Here is a 26,271-nt window from a genome sequence, read left to right as displayed (position 1 = left end):
GCACAGGATGTCCTTGTGGTGGTATCATGCTGGAAACAAACCTCCTTGGATCAGATACTGGCTGCTGTACTTCTTGAGAGTAGGAACAATACTGACAGTGATTTACAAGCACAAGGAAAAGATTTGGAAAGGCTTAAGTGAGGCACTGCAAGGTAATTCTCATTTGTGGCTTTTTGTCATTATGGAAACTTTCTCCTTTTGTAGGAGGTCCAGGAATTGCCACTAAATGAAATGAAGGTTATTGTTAGCTGCCCTCAGTGTGATGCAGCAGAGTGAAACGGAGGGGAGGTGCTGCAGCTCCTCTAATGCCAGGAGCTCTCACTACCCAGAGTATCTGAGCCCTGGCACAGCCTGTGGATGTGTCCTTCCACCTCTTTTAGGGCTTCTGGGAACTCCGATAGGGAGGTGAAGCACTGCAGAGCATGTGTGGCCAAGTCAGGAATTGATCTCTGGCCTTCCAGATTGGGTGCTCTAATTGCAGTCTGTGTTTCCTCTCAAGTGCTGCCTCGCTGTGATTTCAGTGAAGCTCTTGGCACACGTGTGATTTGGGTGAAAATTCACACTTGCTCTGTGGCAGAACCCCTGCTGACGCCAGGACCCCGGGCCATGTGTTGCAGGATTGCATTAAAGACATTTTTGGAACAAGATGCTCATAGCATCTGGTTTGCTTCATGATTTTGCAGAAAGAAATTACGTACCAGTGACGGGTGATCTCATAGATTAAAAATAAAAAAAGCCATCAGCAGCTGAGTTCCCTGAGCAGGGATTTGCGTGTGCATCCCCTCACAGCTGAGCTGGAAGCTGCCTGGTGCTGTGATGAGGGCAGGTAGAGCTGATTTCCATTCATGTTAGTCACAGACCAGTTTCCCTTCCCATAGGCGTGTGGTAGGGGGCCCCAAAATGCGCCTGTGTGAACTTAGAGCAATCTGACAAGCTGTTCTCGAGGGTGTGAGAGCAAAATGCAAGATCTTCTGAGGCTCCCTAATTGCACAGCTGTTGTTCAGATATCAGGTTGTCTCTCCTTCGGCAAGCAAAATGATGCTTGCAGGGCTGATGTGTGCTTTTGCTGCACAAATGGCAGCAGTGGAATAAACTCAGGCTTGTCTCAAAGATGTGCAGAATGCTCCATGAGGACATGATGTGCCTAGTTCCTGTGGCTGTCACTGAGCATCAGTCTCTCTCCAGGGCACCAGAGCAAGCAGGAGGAGCCCTTGGGTTGGTGTGTTATACATGTTTTTGTGACTTCACTATCCCAGGTTCTGTAGGGGGGCTATTCAGATGTCCATGAGAGGGATGCAAAATGTGGACTTCCAAACCGGTTTGAAATTCTTAAAAGCAGCACAAGAAATCAGTGCTGATGTGAGAAGCACAGAAATGGAGACCTTGGCCTTCTGTGCCTTCTCTGCATGACCTGCCTGCTAATTCAGCGTTACTTCAGTTACCTGTTGTGACCCTCTGAAGGATTAATGGCTTCTGACTTGGGCCATAAAGACCTGTCGGGCACTGAGCTGCTGCTTGTGAGGAGGGAGCTGGATCCATGGGAAATGCTCCCCTATGGCCACAGGAAGGTTATTTGTGGCTGCTGCTGGCCCAGGGCTCTGCTCTAATGACTCTTCATGACCTGTGGAAGAAGTGTGTAGCACCAGGGGTATGCAGGTGGCTGGTGGCATGAGCAATACCCTGAGATTGTTAAAGAAAACACTCTCTGGAGTTGGAAGGAACTGTGACAGTACCTGTGTGTGTGCAGGGACTCAGTGCTGCCACACTTGCCTTTTCACCCAGCTGATGAGATCCTGCTGGTTCCTGTGTTTGTGGCTTTTATTGGCTGTGTTTGTAAGGAAATGGATAAATGCATCGCAGGGCCCTGATGTGGGGTGGCAAGGGCTGGAGGAGGGACAGTGTGGGAGAGAGGGCAGGACAGGCAGGTCACACTGTCCTGTCATCCTTGGGCACGAATTTCTGGGAAGAACAAACCTGCTGAATGTCAGAGCCTTTCTTTCAGCCTTTACCTGTTGCTTCTGAGTCAGCAGATGTACTTGGATATGTGAACGTGAGTTTACCCTGCTGTTTCTGTGCTGCATTACCAGTTGCAGTTTGAAGTGCTGAGCTGTTCTGCAGAACACAAAGGCTCTGGGTGTGAGGTGTGCCACAGCCTGTGCCTCTGTGCCTGTCCCCTCTCTGCAGAGCAGACACAAACAGATGGTGCCAGGGAGCCTTATCAAATTATTTCACAAATGAGAAGCTGAAGCCCGTGAAGATGAAGCCATTTGATAAGGGCTGTGTAGCAGAGCAGGGACAGTCTTGTATTAAATGCAAATATAACTCCTTGCCTGGTGTTTTAATCACAGAGTCATTAATATTCATGTCACCATAGTACCCAGGAACTTTTATCATGGGCCAGGGCCCTGTGTCACATAATGCAAATACAGAACAAAGCCTGGCCCTGCTCCTGGGGATTCCTGGCCCTTCCCTTGGTACCAGAGCACACTGATGTGCTGCTGCCTCTCTGCCTGTTCAGAGAGAGGGTGTGAGGAACAGGCAGCTGTGATGGTTGGTACAGCTCATCATGGTGTGAGCGCTGACACACAGGATCTTCTGGAGATCTGCTGTTATTCAGAGAGCACAGAAACACACAGACTCAGCCTTGCTCACCCAGCTTTCAGCAGCACATGAGACAGGATTAAATGTATTGGACTTGTTTAAAAATTAAAATGATGCTGGTTTTGAAGTGGGACAGGTGGTTGTTTTCTACCTTTTGCTGCTGTTTTAAACTTAACATAACAAGGCCTTACACTGTACCTTTGAAAGTTTTTCTGCAACTGATGCGTTTAGTGATATATTTATTATTTAAGTTGGGATATAAATAAGTAAAGCAATGACTTAAGTTCATTTGAACTGATGAATTCAATCCCCAGTGGTTACAGGCTTGGTGAGTAACAGTCACAAGACTGCAGGTTCTGGACCCCAGCAGCTGTTTCCTGTTCCTAGACACCTGACAAATGAACAGACAAATAGTTCATCCCTCTCCTCTTCACCTGTGCATGTGTGGAAAACTCAAACCCTGTTTCATGTAGAGCTGATATTTTTTCCCATTAAATGCTGAATGATGGATCCTTTGTGCTCCTGGCTGTGCCTGGGGGTGCCTGCTGGGATGGTGGATACCTCTCTCCATGCCTGGCATGTACTCAGGAGTTGAAAAGTTCATTGCTGTCTTCAGGGGTGGATCAGCGTCTGCCCTGCAGAGGGATGGGATGTGTCCTTAAGTTGTGTTTTCCTGTTACTCAGGGGGGTGGCACTCTGGCCCAGGGCTGCCTGTAAGCTGTAGTTACACAGGTCACCTGTATTATCTGCCATTCCTGGAAAGGTGAGCCATGGATTCCTGGGGCTGAGGAGAGGAAGCTGGTTGGAGAGAAGCCTCCATGCACTGCTGTGGAGCTCTGGCAGGGTCCTGTTGGCTGTGAGCTCGGGCTCTTCCTGGAACGTGTGGAGTTGTGCTTGTGCTGCCGTGCTCAGGAGCATGTCCGGGTGCTGCCCAAGGAACCAGAATTCCCAAATGCTGGAACCAGAATTCCTGAATGCCTGACTTGTCTGTTGCTGTGAGCTGTCTTAGGATCCTTGCATAATTGCTTCCCAAATGGAGTGTGCTGTTTCCATGACACTTCTCCACAGCCTGCTCTGCCTGGCCCTTGCAAGCCAGCCCAGTTAGTCCCAGCCCTGGCCTTCATCCTGCTTTCTCCCTCCTCTTCACCTCCAGCTACAGCCTGCTGTCTGCTTGACTAGTTGTGCTTTTTTCTCTGCTCTCCTGATGTGATTCACGGCTTCCTTGCCTTTCCAGGGAAGCTCCTGAGCTGCCTGCAGTTGCTGCAGCTTCTTGCTGGCGTTGCAGTTCCAGCCGTGTTCACTCAGCCCGTCATGCTCCACAGCATGTTGATGCCAGTGCTAATTTCACTTGGAGATGAACAAGGGCTCAGATGCTATTAGCAGCTGCTGGGAATAATAGCAGCTGAAATGTGCTTTTTAAAGGGCTGACTGATAACTAAACAAATGATTCTTTTAAATTTTTTTAAGCCGTGAGTTATTCATGACCCATTAATTTTTATTTTTTTTCGGGCTTACAGTGGAAGTTCAGGGACTAAAATTGTTACAATAGAGAGGGACTGAGTCTGCCTTGCCAAGTAATCTATTTGGAGACGGCGTGTCTTGCTGCATAGTAATAAAACCCTGTTCTATCAGCTTTGGTTTGGCAAGTCTGCCTGTCAGGGAGGAATGGAGTGGATGCACAGGGCTGTGCAGCAGAGCACATGCCCAGCAAATCCACCCACGTGAACACCTAAACGTGCTTCCTGCTGTGGCAGCCAAAGCCTCCAGTGAGCTGCTGTTTGTTATGAAATTGCTGTCACAAATACTGCAAATACTGGGAGACTTTAGTGCCCCTGACTTGGGGTGTCTGGGCTGCTCTCGAGTGCCCAGCTCCTGCTGCCCTTGGACTGGAGCTTCTGACAAGAGTGTGGCTTTAATGCACAGCCTGGATCTTGCCCAGTGATTATTTTAGGCTTCTAAAATGCTGCTGCATGGCAAAGATTCATTTCCTTCCCCTCCTTTCTCTGCTGTGTTGTGATTTACAGCTTCCTGTTTGTCCTTCTCCATGGGCCTGGCTGGGAGTTGCAGGAGGATTGTGTGGGGAGTGAGGTCTGTAATGAGTTGGGGTCCTGAAACATGCAAAGAAATGAAGCTGGATGGTTTTAAAGCAGCCCCAGAGAAGTGACAAGAGGCAGTTATGCTTTTCCCATGCTGTCCATGCAGTGAAATGCCTGTAAACTATACAATTATTTTGTGTCTGTTTGTTGTTGTGAGCATCACAGCTGATAGACTGAATGTTCACTCCCAAAACTGGCACAATCCCTAGACAACCAGTCTTGCTCTCCTAAAATCAGGAGAGGCAGAGGCTGTGCTGGTGTTGTGTGGGGTTCCTGGCTGTGTTATTTTGCACAGTTCAGGCACTCCTGGCTGGGGCTGCCACACCAACATTAACCATGGTGACGTCCTGCCTGTTTAAAAGGAGAGGGTGGAGCTTCTAAATCTAAATCTGTCCTGTCGTGGCCTAGATATTGCAGCAGTGACATTAAGCAAGGGCCCTATAATTATGTTGGTAATATTGGATAATCACATTAGGATTCTCAGCTATGGTAAAGCTGTGTGGGGCTGACTGTGGCCCTGCTTTCCCCTGGCTGAGAGTCTGACCCACAAACTCTGTGTGAGCTTAAGCCTTTGTTTCACCTGGGGAGAAGTCCTTTGCTCAGATGTGCTGGATGTTCTGTTAAAGTTTTCCTGGTGGTATTTAAAGCCTAAAGCTTAAGCAGTGCTGGAGCTGGAAGAGCTGCAGCTTTCTGGGGCTGGAGTGAGAAGGGTTTGTGATCAGCAGGGCTTTGCCTGGGCTGTTCTGCTCTCTTGGGAGCAGACCTTTGCCCTGATGATGGGTGCTGTCTGATGGACTCTGGAGGTATCTTTGAAGCTGGTTCTTTAGTTTTTTTCCCTTTTTCTTGCCGCCTCCCACTGAATCCCAGTTGCATTTTGTGTGGGCCGGTGCTGGGCTTTCCGTGCCTGGAGAGCTCACGCAGCCTGAGGCTGGCTCAGGGATTTCTGCAGGCCAGCCTGAGCCTCCTCTGCTTGCTGCTTCTGTGCAGATGGACTTTGTGCGGGTCAGATTCTTCCCAGCTCGAATGTGAGCTGTGTGGAGAATTTCTGACTGCTTGAAATGGCGATTATTGGAAGGACAGTGCCCAACTTTGGGAGCTGTGGGGCTGACATGTATTTCTCTTCATGCACTATGAAGCAGTGAGTTGTTGCCTGCCCTGTCAGAGCTGCTGCTTTTGTGAGTGTGGACTGGGTGAGCAAGAATCCACCTCAGTTTCCCAGCTCTCCTTTGCTCTGGCAGCAGGATGAAGGCTGGGAAGCCCCAGCATTTGCTAGGAGAAAACAGGCTGAGCACATTGCTCTGCAGGGAGGGAAGGGGAGCTGGGGATTTGCCCAGCAAAGCTTGAATATTCTTCAAGAATTTGTCCTATGCCAGGAAGATTCTGTCCTTGGCTGGCTTGACACACAACCTGTATCTGTGTCCTTTGTGTTTCTTCCACTAGAAACACAAAATAGCTGCATGTCCTGTCTGTTCACTTTAGCTCTGAGCTCTCCTTTTTACAGTTCAACTGTAAAAAAGCTCAACTTTTTACAGTTGTAACTGTTACAATCTTCTTTAGAGTATGTTCACTATTAAATTCCTGATCTTGTTGCAAAAATACCTTTTTAGCTAATTTTCCATCTGGGGAGATGCAGGATTCAGCTGATTCTCCTGATACTGTGCACGTTTCAGGTTTCCTGTCATGAAATACTAGATGTCTTCTCTGCTTTATCTGGGTGCTATCTATTTTCCCTGCAGTTCTGGAGCTCTGATTGCCTCCTACAGCCAATTAAAATGGTCAGAACAGGGCTGAAATTTGAGTTACTGTGACCATTGCTCCTTACACAGACAAAGCTCTTTCAGCTGGAGTTAGTGGTGTGCCCTTTCGTTTTTGCCCTCAAGATAAAACATAAATGTTCAGACTATTTAATTGGCGGTTGATGTTTCAAGATCTGATTTGATAAGTTTCCCAGAGCAGTTCTATCTCCACTCCAGGATGAAACCTTTTAAAGTGCTGTTTAGGGGCATGGAAACAGCCCAAAGGAGCAGATGAAGCCACAGCTGAAAGCTCAGTGAACCACCCAGATTTTTGTTTGGTTTTAGTGTGTTTAACTCCCTGCTCAGGTGAGTATGGTGAGGTCAGGCACTGAGAGCTCCTTGAAATTCTGCTCTGGGAGATGCTGGGACAGGCCTGAAGCAGTCCCTTCACCTTGGCACTGTTATGCTTAAATAAGTCAAGGGACTTAATACAACAAAAACCAACTAAGTAAAGCTTGTTATTTCCTTTGAGGTAGAAAATCTGGGCTGAGAGAGGCCCTGTTTAATTTAGTGTTATTATCTGCTCTTCTCAGCTGGGCAGGACATGAGGATTTGTTTTGTTCTCGTTCAGAGCTGGGCTCTGGTTTGTAACACACATGTACACAAACACATGCACTGTTTACAGACATTTGGGTGAGGTAAGACCAGGAGATCCACGTTCAGGCCCTCTTGGAGCAGAGCCTGCTGCTGCTGTTGTGTGTGTTGTGTCCTGAGTGTCACCTCTGTCCCCAGTGCCTCCTTCAGACGGTTGTGCAGGTACCCCTGACCCCCGTGGCTGACACACCCTGTCAGTGCTTTGTGCTTCAGCGTGCTGACTGTTGACACAGTTACCCCAGGTGCAGAAAATCCTGCTTTTTTAGCCTGGGTTATGGGGAGCAAACACTGGTTTTGTCCGTGTACTCCTGAGAGGTGATGCAAGCCTGTGCCTTGGGACAGACTGTGTGTTTCTGTGCCTGCAGCTTGGGGGTGAATAACCTTCACTTATATGGCTATAAAATGGCATGTACATACCCTACTGTAAGCAGAGGATTGTGGAATTGGGTGGCAGAGTGAGTCACAGGCACTAATTAAATTCCAAACCCCAAGTGTCGTGTCTCTCCAACATGTAGTACTAAAACAACAAAATGCAGACACAAAGGAGAACATTAGTACGAGCACACTGCTTTGAGTCCTTCCAGCCTTGTGGTGCTGGATCATCTGGGGAAGAGTGGAGAGCATCCTTCCTTCCAGGAGGAAAGATGGGTTACAGCTGCACTGGCCTGTAGGGGAAAAACTTGGGGTTGAAATCCAGAGGAGATTTTGGTCCTGGGGGTGACAGGGTGACAACAGCCAGGAACACCCAGGAATAAATCGCTGCAGAGCACGTGGGGAGTGTGAACAGAGTGGTGAAAGAACAGCTCAGAAAAGGTGCTGGGAGGGACTGTGGGCAGCGCCAGTGCTGCCAGAGAGAGGCTGGGTCAGGTGAAATCCTTTGTGGCAGTGCTGGGAAACCTCTGCAGGTGTTCATTCCTGTTGGTAACCCGTTCTGCCACAGCCAAGGTGTCAGTCCATCCTGTTGGGATGACTTGTTGCTGTCTCTTAGCAGGAGGTGCTGTGGTTTGGGGGCTCAGCTCTGGGCTGGGACCCCCTGGAGGTGCAGGTTTTGCTTTCTGCAGCCAGGCTGCAGAGCTCCTGTGGGAGAGGAGGTCTGGGTGGGCAGAGCCTGTAGCTCACCCTGCTGCTCTCAGTGGTGTTGGCAAACTGACCCAAACGTTCTCCGCTCAAGTTCCAAGTTTTTTGCCCTTTCCTGTTAATCACAGGTTTTCCCATCCCAGTAACATCCTTTTTAACACCCTGGCTGGAAGAACAGAGAAATTACTTGCAAATTGCTTGTGTTTCTGACTGTCTCCATCCAAAGGAAGGGGGAGCAGAGATAATGTTCCAGGTTGAACTCAGTAAATCATGGATTGTACCAGTGTTGTCTTCACTTCCTTTGGTATTTTCATGATCTTGGATATTACAGTCCTAAGTCTGCCTCATTACTGTGCCTTCTGAATTATGCCTCAAATGACTTTCAAAACAAAATGAGGCAGTTGTATTTTTCTAAAGATGTTAATGCCGACACACCGTGACTTGAAAGATGTTGCAGATGCTTCATAAAGCAGAAAAAGCAGTGTGCAGTGATCCTGTTCATTCCAACCCCTCGTTATGTATCACACAGAACACTTCACAGTGCTGCCTCTGGTTTGTGGGCACATTTAGTAATAACAAGGAATAATGCTGTAACAGAAAGCTTAATTTGGAGTCAAATATCCAGTCCTGGAAACAAAGAGCTCAGAAGTGGCATAAAAACGGGGAAAATGGGATTTGAAATGGTGTGTTTTCAGCAGGTATGTGCAGCAATACCCTCCTGCTGGGCAGTGGAAGAGTGGAATAAAGGCAGCAGAAAGAATACATTGGTGCAGATTAATAGCCACAAAAATAGCACTGTAATCCTAATGCAAATCATGGGGAGCTATTATTGAAATAAAAAGCCCATATTAAAATAGAGCAGCAAATATTTACTTGTGTGGAGGGTCACAGCAGAGCGTGGCACGAGGCAGGATCAGTGGGGCTGTTTCCCTTGGCTCTCCTCCCTGCACTGCTGGGTTTGTGGGACTGTGGTGCTTTTTGTAGGGACTGCTGGGAGTTTCCTTGAGACTTCTGCGGGGGTCCCAGTGCCACTTCAGCAGTCACAGGAAGGTTTTTGGGGTCTCTGCAGCTCAGCTGCTCAGAGCATCCCAGGGCACATGGGTCTCTAGAAAAGATACCCAAAAACATTGGTGCTTTAGGATCAAGAATCACATCACAGAATGGTTTGGGTTGAAAGGAGTGACTATTGTGTATACTCAACTTGGGGAAAAACTTTTATTTTCTTTTTTTTTCTTTTTTTAATGACTGTATGTTGCTCCAGTTAGAGGAGCCAGAGGTGCAGGATGGCTTCCTCAGGACAGCAGCAGAGAGAAAATGGTTCTGGTGCTGCCAGGTGCTGATGTCCAGTGATGGGTGATGTGCAGCGTCTGTGTGACAGCTGCTTGTGGCTGTGGCTGGGGGAAAACCACATTGCTGTGTGTTGTAGTAAAGCTTTGGGAATGGTGAGCTGGAAACACCCCGTGCAAGGGAGTCACTGTGGTTTTCCTGCAGCTGGAGCACAGCATCCCGACTGTGGGGGAAAAAACAAAACCTGAGCGAGCCTGCCCTTGTACTTAGGAAGGTAAGTGCTAAGGAAGTTCTTCTGGCTGGTGAGATAAGGCCAAATATGACATAATTCTTGATGGATAAGGATCAGTGAGTATTGGAATTGTGCAAATGGAGTGGCTTTGTGCCTGGTTCAGCAGAGCACTTAAAATTAAGTGCCTGCTGGTACAGCTGGAGCTTAAAATGCCTGGCTGGCTGTCCCTGGAGGCTGAGTGTTCCTGGGGCAGTTCTGGGGATATCTGAGCAGCCCTTGGCTTCCCCTCAGTGCTGGAGCACAGTGGGGTGTGTGCATGCAGAGCACTGAGGGGGTTTAGCTGCTGCAAGTGCCCTGCAGCAGCAGTGCTGTGCCTGGTTGGCATTGCTGGACCATTCCAGTCTGCAATCCACCACGAATCCCTGGAACTCAGCACAGCTCTCTCCTTACCTGCAGGAGCTGGGAGGGGTCACCTGCAGCTGCTCTTACCTGGTTTAGCTGTGCTTGCCTGGCTGTGAGGAGTTGTGCATCCTGCTGAAATTACAGAAGGGCTGAAAACACAACCACCAGAGCTGGCAGCTGGCCAGTGCCCTGACACAAACCTGCACGGAAAATTGCTTTGGCATCTGTATTGACTGGAGATAATTGGAACTTCCCAGTATTTTTTCAGCTTATCCTAAAACCTTTTAGCAAGAACAGCAGTCAGGCAGCAGTGTGTAGCTTGATAACCATGTTTCCATGCAGTTCAGGCAGGCCTAAAGTGCCAAAGAGACACAAAACAGTTTCCCCAGAGACACCCCTGTAGCTGGTGGTGGCTCTGAGCTGATGGTGATCCCAGTGCTGGCTGTGTGCTGCCTGCTCAACAATATTCATATGTCTTAAGGGTGAACACAGAAATTACTTCTCACATTTTAGAATGGGTATTTTAGTTTTTGCTGGCTGCTGTGGGAGAAGAGTTGAATTTCCTTCAGAACCTTAAATCAGAGGCACATGTGCAGGGGAAAGCTGTCCTCTGAGGTGACTCTCAGGCTTAGCTCTTGCTCCTGTCCCTTCTGGCACTTGCAAGTCTCTGGATTTATTTGTTCTGTTGCAGCTGCAGCCTGCCCTGGTGTCGTGCCTTTGCTTTCCCCACGTGCACTGGAAAAGAGGCTTTGGCAGCAGAGAGATGGGGATGTTCCTGGTGCCTGGAATACTTTAAGCTGTGCCTGAGTGTGACCCACCCTCCCTGGGCACGTGTAGCGCAGGCTCCTGAGCTGACCTTGGCTGCTCAGATCCCAGGATGATCATCTTCAGTTGGAGCTGGAGTGCCTGCTGTTGTCTTGCTGTTCTCTGAGGAGAGGAGTAAATGGTCCTGTAATGTGCATCTGGCAGGGCTCCATCATAATTGCTTGTAAATTTGTCTTTGATCTGTTTCCTTTCAACTTTACCAGGATTTAGCCAAGCTGGGGGTTGGACTGGGATATTGAGGGAGAAACTGGTTGTGGTCTGGAGCTCTGGAGGCTGAGAGCCCTTGAGGCTGAGGAGGTGCTGGTGGTGGTGTCGATGTGCAGTGGGCAAGGAGGAAGGGTTAGGCAGCTGTCAGCAGTTAAAAGATAAAGTAAATGTATTTTTGATGTATTTTTGCTGCTCAGCTCGTGTTTGTTTCTGCTGAGCACAGCACTGTAAACAGAGATCCCGTGTCCTGCTGGCCAGAGCTGGGAAAAGGAACTGAGCCCTGGGGTGGGGCAGGGCTTCTCTGGGTGACTGCTCAGTTTGGGGGGAGGGAAACCCAAAAGTGTTGTTATTACCAAAACCAAAATTGAGACTGTAATAACCAAAACCAACTCTTTGGGGTTTTTTTTTCTTTTTTTTTTCTCTAGTATTTTTCTGAGATCCATGGAAATACTGTACAGAAATTTAAAAAAAACAAAAAAAAGGATTCCAAACCTGATCTCTCCAATGATTCTGAAAAATATAGGCTGTTAGCAAAGTAGGGTTTGGGAAAATTGACTTGGTTATGGTCCCTTATTTCTTCCTGGCTCCATTGTGGGGTATAAGAGGAGGAAGAAAAATCAGCGCAGTGCTGCGTTACTCTTTTCCTCAGCCACCCTTTGGGCTGAAGATTCACAGCGGGATGTGCAGATCTGTTCTCCAAAAACGAGACAAACGTGGCTGGGGAGAACAATAAGGCTACTGCTGTGGGTTCAGAAGCCCTTAAAAATGACTTGTAATTTGAGATCCTCCACTTGAAGCAGCTTCAGGGAGAGTCAGGGTTATTTTTGGGTCTGAATGGAGCGCTGTGCACGGAGGCCCCTCCAGAGCTGCGAGGGGGCTCGAGCAGCTGTGGCTGCTGCATCCCAGGGCCATGGCCCACTGTCCTCACTTGGAGTGTCCATTCTGCAGCCTGGCTACAGTTTTCAAGACCTTTAATTGAAGTCTTGATAATGCTTATATTTTTTTGTGGAGAAGAAGGGAGGATGAGTGGGTTTTGTTTTGTTTGTTTCTTCTTTCTGTCCCATCTTTCTGCTGCATCTCTGGGGCTGCTTCTGGAAGTCAGTGGGGCTTCCTGTGAAAGCTTGCTCTAGTTCTGTGGCAGACTGTGCTGTGTAAAACGGGTTGGGCTGCCAGGAGAGATTCCTGCTGAGTGCCGTGCTGGCAGGTGAGGTGCCTGTGTGTGTAACTCCTGTGTCCAGGTGGAAGGGGAGCTGTAATGTCATAAAAAACATTAAAAACAGCCAGGGAGGGTTGTACATTACACACAGCAGTGTTGTCTGGTTATTTGCTCTTTTTCATTCTTTCCTGGTCAGTAAATTTCACCCAAGTGTGGCTTTGTTTGAATAACCACGAGCACAGACACATCCGTGGAGCTGTGTGTGCTGGGGGTCTGCTGGTTTCGGGCAGCCTGTGGAGAAAAGGGGAATTCTTTGGGATGTGACTTGGGATCTGTGTGTGTAGCTGCTGCTCCCCTTGTAGTGGGACTTCTGGAGACACATAAATCACCCCTGAGCTGGGCCTTTATGGGTCCTTGGACATAAAGGAAATATGTGTGAGGTGCTGCTGGGCTGTGGCATCAGCAGTGTCACTGTGCCTCCCTTTTCACCAGTGTGCAGCACTTGTGGCTGCTTGGATCTGTGCCACTCTGCCCAAATTCATCCCATCTCCAGAGCCAGGTGTGAAACTTTTGATGCCTCTGCCCCTCCATCCTCCTTCAGCTTCCTATTTCTGCCAGGACTACAAATGCAAACCTGTATGTTTGGATGGAGAGCTGACAGAGAGGAAAGGCTTTCATCTGAAACAAGCCAAATTATCCTGGGAATCCTGACTTTACTAATAGCAATGACCACAGAATGAATTGTGGGTTTTTCCCTTGTTCTTCTGTCCTGATTTAGAAAGCATTAACATCAAACTGCATGTGGGAGATGTTTCTTTTGCTTCTTGCACCAATCAGCTTTGTAATGTAACTTAGATGCTTCAAAGTTGCAGAGCCTTTTAAGTTTAGGCCTTTGGTGGTTCAGTGGGTGATCTGTAGCTCTGATTTCTGTCCAAGGCAGCATTGCTGTCCTTCAGCTTTCTTCTTCATAATGGGAATTAATGGAGCAATGAGGGACTGTCTGGCAGGACCAGGAACTGGTGTAATTGCTTGTTTTTATGGAGATGTTAAGTGTTAACTTCGTTGCCATTAATTGAGGATTGCCCCCTTGGATCCCTGCGAGTTCCTAGAGCAAAGTGTCCAGGCAGAGCTGGGAGAGGGGCAGGGAAGGAGCATTCCCACTGGGGAGGGTGGGAGCTGCTCAGGGCCCCCTATCCCTGCTGCACTGCCCTGGCGGGGACAGGGCTGGGAACACAGGGGTTTTTGGTGAATGAGCAGGTGCTTTTGTGTCCTCCACAGGTGGCTTTGCAATCGTGTTCCTGGTGAGGACGAGCAATGGGGTGAAGTGTGCCCTGAAGAGGATGTATGTCAATAATGAGTACGACCTGCAGGTCTGCAAGAGGGAGATCCAGATCATGGTGAGTGCCTGCTCTGGGCTGGGCACCTTCTGTGCCATCAGGTCACAACCCCTGCCTTTTCCTAGCAAAAATGGCTTTTGTGTGGGAAATCCTGACCTCTGGAGTGTGTGAAAATCTAATACTGAGCTATTTCAGAAGTTCCTGTTCAGGGGATAAGGAAAACCTGAAAAAAACAGGGAATTCCAGGAAAAAGAGGGGAGAACTGCATGGCTTAATGGGAAAAGGAAGGGCAGAAGATGTGAGCATGGCTGGGGATGTTGGAATTCAGTCTCACAATCTTCAGCTGGGATCTCAAGACTTCAGCCTTTTAAACCTGATGAGAAAAGGCTGATGATGCTGATATCTCTGAACTGCAATCAGTGCATGAATGGCAGACATCCATCCTGAGATAAATCTGTATCACAGCATCTTCTAATCCTTGGGGTTGGGATGAAGGTTATCTCTGCATCACTGAGGTTGGTAGATTAGAACAGTATTTGTGGGGTAGCTGCTGCCAGGGCTTTTGAAATGTAAAGTATTTGTAATAAGCTCTGGGGTGTTTCTCTAGATTATTGGACACAAGGATTTATAGGATGGGATAGCTATTTTTAATAGCTGTTTCAAACTTAGCTTCCCTAAACAAAGACAAAATGGAGATGATCCAAATAGATTTGCCTAATCTTGTTTGCAGCGTGGTAAACATGGAAGTGCCACTTCTGAAGTTGTATTCAAAGATACTGATGAGCATTTAGAGCAGCTGCCAGGTGGGGAAGGAAATATAAAATCCTCATTTTGTGAATTTACCGCACGAGGCACAGGTTTGGGGTGGATGTCAGAAACTCCTACCTGTAGCAATGCTGTGTGTGATTCCTGCAGTAGCTTTAAATGAGGTTAATACCATTTAAGTGAGCTGCTGTGGTTTGTGATAGTGCAGGGAAGCTTTGGGCTACGTGGGGAAAGGTGAGATTAGATCTCGCATCAAAGCTTGTTTACTTGGGTTTCACTTGCTGCTGCTTTCTCTTGTCTGCCTGTCTTTGGTGCCTTTGGAATGGTGGCTGGTGGAAAGTGAGGGTGGGGAGGGTCCATGGTCTGGATTGGGGCTGGTCCATGGTGGGATTTGGGCTGGTCCGTGGTGTGATTTGGGCTGGTCCTTGGTGTGGATTTGGCTGTTCCATGAGTGAAGTTGTCTGTCTTGCAGCGGGATCTGTCTGGCCACAAGAACATTGTGGGCTACATCGACTCCAGCATCAACTCAGTCAGCAGTGGGGACGTGTGGGAGGTGCTGATCCTCATGGACTTCTGCCGGGGTGAGTGGGGCTGGGCACGGGCTGGGTTTGTCCTTCTGTGCCGACAGGACCTTGCACATGTTCCTTTTGAAGCAAGAGCTGTCCCTGAGCTGCCAGGAAGCTGTTCTGAGCTGAGCAAAGCCAGGACTGGGGCTGTGCTGACTCTGCCAGTGGGATTGGGACCATCTTTGCTGCTGCCCAGGGTCCCCTCTGTTGTGGAGGAGAACCCTCGAATACATCTTGCTCTTGTCTTTAGAATGGTCCACACAAGAAGTGACTCCTCTTAAAGCAGCCAGGAATGTAATTTTTCTTCACTTTAATCTCATTGCAAGCTTTGTTCCACATCACCCTGGCCTAGGATTGTTCTGGAAGAAGCAAGACATGGATAATGGGAAGCCAAAAAGCATTTCTGTTACCTCTGACCTTTTTGCTTGGCTGTCTGTAGCCAGACAGGCTGTTCCATCTGTCCCAAAGCTTTGATCTTTGTGGTTGGGATGTGGTGTTTGGAACATGATGCATGTGCTGGGCTCAAATTCTGTCTTGTCACAGAAGAGTGTTCAGCAAAAACAATGTTTTGGCCAGGTGACTTCAGGAGCCCGTGGCTGGTTTGGATGGTGGCAGCTGATGGAAATGGGTATTTTTGGGCCTGTCTGGCTTTGAACTCGAAAGCACTGTAGCATTTACACACATGTACATGTGTGTGAGCAGGCCCAGTGCAGGCTTCTGTTCTGCCACATCCTCTTTGCTGCTTTGTTTGCTGCAGGAGTCTGGCCTGCCTTGCCCTGGGTTGTTTGCTGGTGAGAGGAGGAACTTTTTGGGCAGTTTTGCTGAAGGAATCACCCATAATATCTCTTTAAGCTTCAAGCTGAGCATGGCCAGAGCTGTTGTCAGCAGAGGCCTGGCAGTGCTGGCAAATCCCTGCTCAGCCCCATGTGAGGGAGGTACAAACCTGAGCTCTTCACAGACCCACCAGTGCAGGACCCACATTTTGGGCTGATGAAATAAAACCCATCTTTCTGAGGAGTTTCCTTCCATCTGGAGGGAGGTGGCTTTTCTCACGTGGCTCTTGCCAGATGCTGTGCTGCTGCCTGCAGCCCTCCCCCTGCAAGGCTTGTTACACACTGATTTTCCCTTGTTACTTTCCTTTTGTGGCCGGCAGTTTCCAAACCAAATCAGTGCCTTTGTGTGCAGAGCTGCATTCATTTTGGGTGTAAAATGTTCACAGCTGTAGTATTCATTAAACTGAGCTTTTCTTTCCTACCACGAAAGTTTTCCAGCCTTGTGATGTGGAATGATGCAGTCCTGCTTCACCAGAGCTCCAGAAAGGAGTTTTTCTCTGTCTGTCTAGGGCATTTAGAGGAGAAAAAACCCTCAGGATTGTTTTGGAAAGGCCTTGACAGCAACAAAGCCCCAAAGCTGAGACAAATCCAGGACTCGTTCATGAAAACTTGCTTTTGTTTGTCCAGAGTTTCCCTTGTTACAGATGGATTTTTAATTCTTTGCAGTCAACAGCTTCAGCCAAGCCACTTAACGTGTGGGTTTTCTGAGTGTCTCCCTTCCTCCCTCCTCTTGCTTACGTGAGGCACACTAATCTGTGGACTGTGGGTGCTCCAAATCCATCTTTTTATTCCTCTAGTCAGACAAAAGAAGTCCTACTTGGAAGAAAAATAAGAAAATTAGTCCAGAGCTCAGTGTCCTGGTGTGAGAGGGGACCCCAGAGCTCAGTGTCCTGCTGTGGTTGGGGATGGTCAGAGCTCTGTCCCTGCTGTGGTCTGGGATGGTCAGAGCTCACTGTGCCTGCTGTGGATTGGGATGGTCAGAGCTCACTGTGCCTGCTGTGGTTTGGGATGATCAGAGCTGTGTCCCTGCTGTGGTTTGGGATGGTCAGAGCTCACTGTCCCTGCTGTGGTTTGGGATGGTCAGAGCTCACTGTCCCTGCTGTGGTTGGGGATGGTCAGAGCTCACTGTGCCTGCTGTGGTTGGGGATGGTCAGAGCTGTGTCCCTGCTGTGGTTTGGGATGGTCAGAGCTCACTGTCCCTGCTGTGGATTGGGATGGTCGGAGCTGTGTCCCTGCTGTGACTGGGGATGGTCAGAGCTCACTGTCCCTGCTGTTATTGGGGATGGTCAGAGCTGTGTCCCTGCTGTGGTTTGGGATGATCAGAGCTGTGTCCCTGCTGTGGTTGGGGATGGTCAGAGCTCACTGTCCCTGCTGTGGTTGGGGATGTTCAGAGCTCACTGTCCCTGCTGTTATTGGGGATGGTCAGAGCTGTGTCCCTGCTGTGGTCTGGGATGGTCAGAGCTCACTGTCCCTGCTGTGGTTTGGGATGGTCAGAGCTCACTGTCCCTGCTGTGGTTGGGGATGGTCAGAGCTGTGTCCCTGCTGTGGTTGGGGATGGTCAGAGCTCACTGTCCCTGCTGTGGTTGGGGATGGTCAGAGCTCACTGTCCCTGCTGTGGTTTGGGATGGTCAGAGCTCACTGTCCCTGCTGTGGTTGGGGATGGTCAGAGCTGTGTCCCTGCTGTGATTGGGGATGGTCAGAGCTCACTGTGCCTGCTGTGGATTGGGATGGTCAGAGCTCACTGTGCCTGCTGTGGTTTGGGATGATCAGAGCTGTGTCCCTGCTGTGGTTTTGGATGATCAGAGCTGTGTCCCTGCTGTGGTTGGGGATGGTCAGAGCTCACTGTCCCTGCTGTGATTGGGGATGGTCAGAGCTGTGTCCCTGCTGTGGTCTGGGATGGTCAGAGCTCACTGTCCCTGCTGTTATTTGGGATGGTCAGAGCTCACTGTCCCTGCTGTTATTGGGGATGGTCAGAGCTCACTGTCCCTGCTGTGGTTTGGGATGATCAGAGCTGTGTCCCTGCTGTGGTTTGGGATGGTCAGAGCTCACTGTCCCTGCTGTTATTGGGGATGGTCAGAGCTCACTGTCCCTGCTGTTATTGGGGATGGTCAGAGCTGTGTCCCTGCTGTGACTGGGGATGGTCAGAGCTCACTGTCCCTGCTGTGGTTGGGGATGGTCAGAGCTCACTGTCCCTGCTGTGGTTTGGGATGGTCAGAGCTCACTGTCCCTGCTGTGGTCTGGGATGGTCAGAGCTGTGTCCCTGCTGTTATTGGGGATGGTCAGAGCTCACTGTCCCTGCTGTGGTTGGGGATGGTCAGAGCTGTGTCCCTGCTGTGGTTTGGGATGGTCAGAGCTCACTGTCCCTGCTGTGGTTTGGGATGGTCAGAGCTCACTGTCCCTGCTGTGGTTGGGGATGGTCAGAGCTCACTGTCCCTGCTGTGGTTGGGGATGGTCAGAGCTCACTGTCCCTGCTGTGGTTTGGGATGGTCAGAGCTCACTGTCCCTGCTGTTATTGGGGATGGTCAGAGCTCACTGTCCCTGCTGTGGTTTGGGATGGTCAGAGCTCACTGTCCCTGCTGTTATTGGGGATGGTCAGAGCTCACTGTCCCTGCTGTGGTCTGGGATGGTCAGAGCTGTGTCCCTGCTGTTATTGGGGATGGTCAGAGCTCGCTGTGCCTGCTGTGGTTGGGGATGGTCAGAGCTCGCTGTGCCTGCTGTGGTTGGGGATGGTCAGAGCTCACTGTCCCTGCTGTGGTTGGGGATGGTCAGAGCTCACTGTGCCTGCTATAATTTGTCACCCCACCCCTCCCTATCGTGCCGTGTGTCCTGCAGGGGGGCAGGTGGTGAACCTGATGAACCAGCGCCTGCAGAGCGGCTTCACCGAGAGCGAGGTCCTGCAGATCTTCTGCGACACCTGCGAGGCCGTGGCCAGGCTGCACCAGTGCAAGACCCCCATCATCCACAGGGACCTGAAGGTGAGCTCTGGCCCCAGGGGTGCAGCAGGGAGCTGCTGGCATCCTCCTGCCTGTCTGCCAGCTGCCCACGCTGTGCTTCTCCTGCTGGTAATGAGGGAAAGTGGGCACAAACACACCTCTCTGCTGGGAGATAAAAAAAGGAATGAGCCTCTCAGTGCTGCTTACCATATGTTTGCCATCTATAGATCTACTTAAACACAAATGTTTGTGAATAATTGTGGCTTGCACACGTGCCAGAATGTACCCGATGAATTATTCACAGTGGCCTGAAACGCTGCTTTATTTAAGGTAGCTCACAAAATTGTTTCCAGATTAAAAGGAGCGCTTCAGAAGTGTCGGCCTTGGGGCAGGAATCCTTAGGAGTTTTTGAAAGTGGCCTCTGGAGCTCTGACCATGAAAGTGTGTTGTAAAACTCTGTGTGCTTAGCTGGGAGCAGAGCTGGGCCAGCTTGGGGAAAATCCTGCACCTGTAATCCAGCAAACAAAAAGATGTTCCCTTTGCTCTCAAGGAGCTGGGATGAAACACTCAGCCAAGAAGGAGGCTGCTGTGTGCATTTGAAATTCAGATGTGCTTTGTGGGGCAGGTTCTATTTTCAGAGCCCTCACAGATGTTTGTTTGTGCCACTGGCCATTGTTTTACATGCCACGTGTGCCAAGGAGAGCCAGGTAGAGCAGGGGAAAACATCCTCAGGGTTTGGTGTGCTGTGGCATGTCTGAAATGACAGTGATGCCACTCTCCGTCAGTTTGGATACAGGAGCAGCTCTGTGTCTGTTCCCAGGGCTGATCTCTTACCGTTAGTCCTGGATTTAAGGCTGTAAGGTCTGTGGGCAGCTTGCAGGAGTTTGTCTAGGTCAGGACAGCAGGGTGAGGACCAGGAGCCTCCCCAGCTGACATTAACCCTGCCCTTACCCTTTTGGTGAACCCCTGGGGGGTTCATACAGAACAACCTCAGTGTGTTATAGGGGAGTAAATCTGGGACATCTGTGCTGGATTAGTGAGGTGATCTGTGGTGTTGCTTTCTGCCTGAGTTGCAGCTGAAATGGGCTCTTGGGGCTGCTGTCCAGCCCACTGCTGCCTGCCTAGGCCAGGGCAGGTTTTGCAAGGCCTGATCTGGGTAGGCTGTGCCCAGAGTCAGGCTTGGCTCTTCTCTGCTTGGGTATTGTTTGTGTCATGGTGACCTCTGGGGATCTAAGCACTAACACAGAATTAATATTTATATATATATATTGACTTTATTTGTGTTAAAATGTAATACTGTCAAGGGGCAGTTGCAAAGCCAAGAGCGATGAAGGGCCAGAGAAGTTTAGTACAAGTTCTGGGTGTAAGGAAGAGCATGTAGGTGTTCTCTTGGGGTGAGTATCACCCTGCTGAAGAGGGGCAGCTGGGGGCCTGGAGCCCTTTTTTGCCTTGCAGCTCTTTGATGCTGCTCTGGAGCTGGAGGTTCCTGCCAGCAGAGGGGAGGCTGTGAATGAGCTCTCAGCCATTCACGCAAGAGCAGCTGGAGGAGCTTCAGTGGCCCCTGGCTCTGATTTTGAATGAACCCAGAGGCTTTGCCTGAGGCAGAGCAGCCTCCTGTTGGTGGGAGGTGACCAGCAGCTGGGGACAGCAGCCTTTACCCAGCACTTCTGTAGGCAAAGGGGACGTGGCACTGTGAGTGAGGATCCTCAGGGCTGCAGCTTTCTGGGTGTTTCACCAGAAGAAGACACCTTCATACTCCTCTTAAACCACTTTTCTCTGGCCTGACAGTGGTTAGCAGTCATTTATTTTGCTGTGTTTATTTTTTCTTTCTCCTGGTGTTTGCTGGTCAAACAGGTTGCTGATGTCTGACAAACCTTTCAGGGAGCCTGAGTGAGAAATCAGCCTGCTCAGGCACATACAGTGGGAGGGCTCCTGGGGAAGTGTTGGAGGAGTGCTTGCAGGGAGCAGGGAATAACAGGGCCAGTGTTGCTGTGCTGGGGAGAACATCTGTGTGCAGGGCTTTATTCAGAGCAGATGGATGCACAGGGGGAAGGGGCGTGTTTAACCCTTGGTTTCAAGCCAGCCTTCTCCCCCTCAGCTGCTCTAATTTGGCTGCATTTTCTGATGCTTAAAATGCTGACTCCTTCTTTTTCTTTCCTTCTTGTAAAGACCATCCTTGATGGGGAGCTCTGCTTCCAAAGGGTTTTGTTAGCAAACGCTTATGTGGTGATTTTTTTTTTTTTTTATTTTGAGCTCTATGAGCAGGATGTTTTATCTCGTTGTTTTATCTGAGCATTTGACACTGATTGAAGATAAAGACATGAAAAATGGTGTGTTCCCTCCAGAGAACATGCTGTTAGCACTGCTGCACAGATGAGGAGCTGGAACACAGGGATGCTCTGCCAAAGCAAAGATCTGAACACAGGGTTTCACACATTTAAAGTCAGTGTTGGAACAGGCAATTTTTAGGTGGGTGCAAGGTAGAATTTTGTTAATGCACAGGAGAAGGTTTCTGCTGATTTTATTTGTTTTTGATGCCTGATTGAAGGCACCAAATCATATTTGAAAGAAAGGGGTCTCAGCAGCCTGGAGGAGCCTCTGCTGCTACAGCCCCTGTTTAGGGACTGGGGGCACCCAGCAGACACTGAGAACCAAGCAAATAAATGTGAGCATGAGCTGAGGTTTGTTTTGAACAAGACCCTCAGGGACAGGTAAGATGCAGGCAAAGACCTGGAGATGTGTTTTAATTTCATAAATATGGAAGTGTGTGTGTTACTGTTTGCCTGCCCCATGGCCTGTGAGGAGTTACAGCCTTTGTAAAGCTGGGACAGTTTGGATTGGGACAGTCAGGTGCCAGACCAGGGCCGCAGCAGCTCAGGAACCTTGAGCTCCAAAGGCACTGGGACACTGAAGTGTTACAAGAGGCAGGGAAATGTGCTTGCAGGAGAAGGGAGGAGTGGCAGGATGGAAGGCAGTGTTACAGCTGTGCCTCCATGATTTGATATCTATTTTAGGAGATGTGACAGTTTTGATGCCTGTTTTCTTTGCTGTCACTTTTAGACTTCAGTGTCAGAGATGTCTGATATGTCTTCAGGCACTTAAAACCTTGACTCATCTGTAAAAAAGCCAAACCCTGAATATTTTTTTTTGTCTGAGTGATTCTGTGTCTGTCTGTGATGCTCCCAGGTTGAAAACATCCTGCTGCATGACCGTGGCCACTACGTCCTGTGTGACTTTGGGAGTGCTACCAACAAATTCCAGAACCCTCAGACAGAGGGGGTGAATGCGGTGGAGGAGGAGATCAAGAAGTGAGTGTGCTTTGCCTTTCCAGCCCAGCTGTGCTTGTGTTTGAAGGGTGGTTTCTCTTGTGCTGGGGCTGGTTTTGCCCAGCCTGTTGCAGCAGATTGGCTCTGCTGCATGGCAGTGTCTGCTGCAGGTGAGTGAGCGCCCGGGGGAAGGTGAAACAATAAATGGAGCTTGATGTAATTGCTCTGGAGCTGAGATTAATGCAGAGCAGCAGCCCCTCCTCGGCGAGGCAGTGACCTGCTCTGTCCTGTGCAGGGTCAGGCTGTCTGTCCTTCATCTGTCTTGGCTTCTCTGAGCTCCACGCTGGGCTGGCACAGTCCCATCCTGGCTGAGCTCCCCTCCCCACGGATCTGGGCACTGACAGGGGCTGATCTGGGGAATGCCAGCTCCTGGAGGGGTCCAGTCCAGCTCCTCCTCCTGCCCCAGCACTGCCAGCTGTCCTGGCAGCATCTCTGGTGCCCCTTGGTGCTTTTTAAAAGGGGGTTCACCTGCAGTTCAGTGAGCCCTGGGCCAGGGGTGGAGCACACTCCAGGTCCTTGGCCTTGCTTTAGTTCTGACAACATCACTGCTGCAGACTGCCCACTCCTGTTAATGCAGTTAAAATGGGTACAGATGCCTCTTTTTTGTTGGGATTCAGCTACACCTGCCTGGATTTCCTAGGTTTGTTTGAGTGGAGTTTTCAGAGTGCTCCTAATCCAGCATTGCAGTCCCCCTGGAGTGCCCTACTTGTACACCTAAGCCTACAAAACCTTTGCCTTTGGCAATGCTTTCCTGTGCTCAGGGTAAGCAGCAGGCAGCAATGACAGACCTGCTGGCAGGAAATCTCATCAGAGGAGCCTCATAATCTGTGGAGCAGTTTCCAGCTTTTCTGTTTGTTGTGATCTCTTAGGATGAGGCAGATTCTCACTGTGGTTTGAGGTACACAGTGACCCACCCCTTGCCACAGTGGCTCTGAGCAGGACTCCTGGTGTGGAAATCTGATTTTTGGGAGCCACATATCCAGTTACAATCTCTGTAATACAGCTGGGCACAGCCCTGCAGTGAGGGCAGTGCAGAGGACGTTTGATTACTGACCTTGTTAATGCTTTGAATCCTTGAATGTTTCTGTTCTTAAAATGACTGCACATTTTGTGGTGGATTCTGTGCTTTAGGGAGGATTGTGGTTACTGTTTAATTCTGTGCTTTAGAGAGGATTGTGGTTGCTGTTTTGGCTTCCCAGGGCACTTGGAGGGGTGTTTTACTGTTTGAGGTGTCTAGCAGGTGATGCTGTTAGAACATTTTACCAATAGATATCTTTAGCATTCCTTTCCTTAAAATGAATAGGGGAAGAGTGAATTTTGAGTTCTTTGGGAGTGTGACAAACCTGCTATCCCCCTTTTGAACCCCTGACCCACCTTCCGCTGCAGGTACACGACGTTGTCCTACAGAGCCCCGGAGATGGTGAACCTGTACAGTGGCAAACTCATCACTACAAAAGCAGACATTTGGGTATGTATGGACCCCCTGGGCATCCCTGCACTGCCAGGGCAGGGAAATGGGGCTGGCCTGCTTTTCTGGGAGCCTGGGCAGTTCCTGAATGCAGAATTCCTCTGATGATGTGTCTGATGAGACGTGTGTGCTCCTCCTGTGTGCTTTGAGTTTAGAGATGGATCAACCTCCAGGACTGAATGGGGCAAACCTGATTTTGTATCCTAAGAGTTAAACCAGAAGATTCAGGGTGTTGTGGCTCGTTGTGCCTGAGCTGGGTTGTTGGTGTGTGGAATCAAAATTCAGTGGAAACCTGAGAAAATAGCCCTGCCCCAGCAGCAGCAGTGTGCTGCTCTGTGTAACACAGGGCTGAGGTGTCAGACTGGCCAAAGGCCAAACTGCTTCTGGTGATCAGGGCAATCCTGCCATGCTCTTTCTTCATGGTGGGAACAGAATCCAGCTGTGGAGGAATCCATTCCTGGCTCACCTGGTCTCCTTTGGTGGGACAGAGGTGAGAAAGAGTCTGTGCTGTTTGGAGTGGCAGTTCAGCACCTGTGTTTAGAAGTGTTTAAAATGCTAACTGGGAGCATGTTTTGTGTTTTCTGGAGCTCTGAGCTAGGAAAAGCAGAAAAACAGAGTTTTGATGTATGTTCAAGTGTTCAGCCTCTACAAGAGGGAGATTTGCTGGTGTGACATCTCCTGAAAGTCCCCTCAGTGAGCAGCTTGAACCAGGGGTCTGTGGGGTCAGCCCTGCACTGGGCAGGGTCGCTGGCCTGGAGGTCACAGCTGTGCCAGGGGGAAAGGACAGGCCCCAAAGGCAGCCAGAGCAGAACCAGGATTTGCACTCCTTCCTGGGGTAGTGTGGAGAGGGGAGATCCAAAGGCTCTGCTCTTCCTGGCATGGCAGGAGTTGGGTTCCAGTGACACTTGGAGTGTGTCCAGAGCAGTGTGTGGTGGTGGGGCCTCAGCTTCCAGCCCTGTTCGCGTGCTTGTCCTGCTGGAAACCTCCCTTTCCCTGAAATCTTACCGAGGTTGTTTTAAGCCAGCCTGCAATTTCATTGTGAAATCCTGTGACAAAAGAGATGAGCTGATGGTGAGTTTCTTAGGATTAGGAAATGTTTCCTGCTCCCCGCTCTGAGGTGGTGGGAGTGTTTCATAATTAGCTCTTTGTGCAAAAACAGTTTTCTTTTGCAATAGGTGGTGGTTCTTGGTGCCAAAAGCAGCGTGGCAGTAGAGGGAAGGGTGGCAGAACCTGGCAGCCTGCAGAATGAGCTGTACTTCCCTGGCATTTATTTATAGCAGCTGAAAGGTTGTTTGGACTTAATGTTGGAAACAGTTTGGGTTTCTCTTTGTCACAATGGATGTATTAATGATGATGGTTGCCATTTATTTGTGCTGTTGCTTTGCTCTTTCCTCCCAGTGCGTGGCAGAAAGGCTTTGCCTGTTCAGTGACACTCAGGGTCGTGTGATGATGAACAATCCCCCAGACCAGAGTCTGATGGAGGAGAGCTCTGCCTGTTGATCTTCCCCTGCAGCTGAGGCTGTCCCAGGTCCCTCACAGGGTGCTGGGCAGGCCTGGCAGCAGCAGGATCCTGCCGTGCTCAGCGTGGTGAATCCCTGCCCTGTTCTCTCTCTGCAGGCCCTGGGCTGTTTGCTGTACAAGCTGTGCTACTTCACCTTGCCCTTTGGGGAGAGCCAGGTGGCCATTTGTGATGGCAACTTCACCATCCCAGACAACTCCAGGCACTCCCAGGACATGCACTGCCTCATCCGTGAGTGTCCGCAGGGCTCTGCTCCTGCGCCCTGCCCCAAACCAGGAGCTCTCTCCTTTCCTGAGGCTTCCCTGCACACAGCGGGGTTAAAGGGATCTTGGGCTGCTTTGGGAGTGATCATGGCAGAGATTTCAGTCTGGCCAGGCTGGAGTGAGCTCAGTGCAGGGGCAGGAGCACACGCAGCTGTTCGGTGTGAGTCCTGCAGGAGCTTGCACAATCAGCCCATTTATGCAGAAACGTATTTCTGCTGTCATAAATCTGTTTGGATAAGGAACTGAAAAGACCACAGTGACTTAGGCTAGTGATAAGAATTCATCTCCTGTGAACTGGGAAACAGAACTGAAATGATTTATAAATATCCCAGTGACTAGAGTGAATGTGTAATTAAGTGTACAATGCACTACTCTTGGCAAAGCTGGGGCAGCTCTCTTGTTTCCAGCACAGCTTTTGACTTTTTCCTTTCCATAGCCACAGTCTTGACTCACACAGAGTTGGATGTGTTTGCAGAGCAGGCTGGTATTTTCCTTGCTGCTGTGGGCTGTCTGCAGTGGTGCCTGTGGCTGCCCTGTCTCCCTGCCCTGCTGGCACTCCAGGATCAGCCCCTTTCCTGTGCTTCATCTGAAGTGCCCTGTCCCACCCAGTGCTGTTCCCTGTTCCCTGGCCAGGCAGCATTTCCCCTCCCTGCCCCAGAGCCTTGGGGCTCCCAGCTCTGGTGGAAGATGTGTCCTGGCCCATGCTGGCTGTCGTGCCCTGTTCCAGCTGAGCCCACAGCCCTGCTCAGCCTGCACTGCTCTGAGGGAGGCAGGACTCTGTTAGCTCCTGGGTGTACCAAATGTGGAGTTGGGTGGGTTGGAGGGACCTTAAAGCCCATCCAGTGCCACTCCTGCCATGGCAGGGACACCTCCCACTGTCCCAGGTTGCTACAACCTGTCCTGGACACTCCCAGGGCTCCAGGAGCAGCCAGGGCTGCCCACCCTCAGCACAGAAAATTCCTGTGTTGCACCAATGATGTGCTGCCCT

General features: G+C 49.9%; 1 protein-coding gene across 1 annotated transcript in view; it reads left to right on the top strand.

Annotated features, from left to right (window-relative positions):
- The window catches only part of AAK1 (AP2 associated kinase 1), a 48,948-nt gene that overhangs the window by 5,728 nt on the left and 16,949 nt on the right, over window positions 1-26,271 (top strand). Inside the window, exons 3-8 of the mRNA XM_030964205.1 lie at window positions 13,552-13,670; window positions 14,848-14,956; window positions 18,607-18,749; window positions 21,894-22,015; window positions 23,420-23,501; window positions 25,119-25,251. Coding sequence (XP_030820065.1) covers window positions 13,552-13,670; window positions 14,848-14,956; window positions 18,607-18,749; window positions 21,894-22,015; window positions 23,420-23,501; window positions 25,119-25,251 — 708 coding nt within the window. The remainder of the gene's footprint in view (window positions 1-13,551; window positions 13,671-14,847; window positions 14,957-18,606; window positions 18,750-21,893; window positions 22,016-23,419; window positions 23,502-25,118; window positions 25,252-26,271) is intronic.

Source organism: Camarhynchus parvulus, chromosome 22 (assembly GCF_901933205.1).
Source record: "Camarhynchus parvulus chromosome 22, STF_HiC, whole genome shotgun sequence".
Classification (NCBI taxonomy): domain Eukaryota; kingdom Metazoa; phylum Chordata; class Aves; order Passeriformes; family Thraupidae; genus Camarhynchus; species Camarhynchus parvulus.
This window is presented reverse-complemented; position numbering and strand designations above follow the sequence as displayed.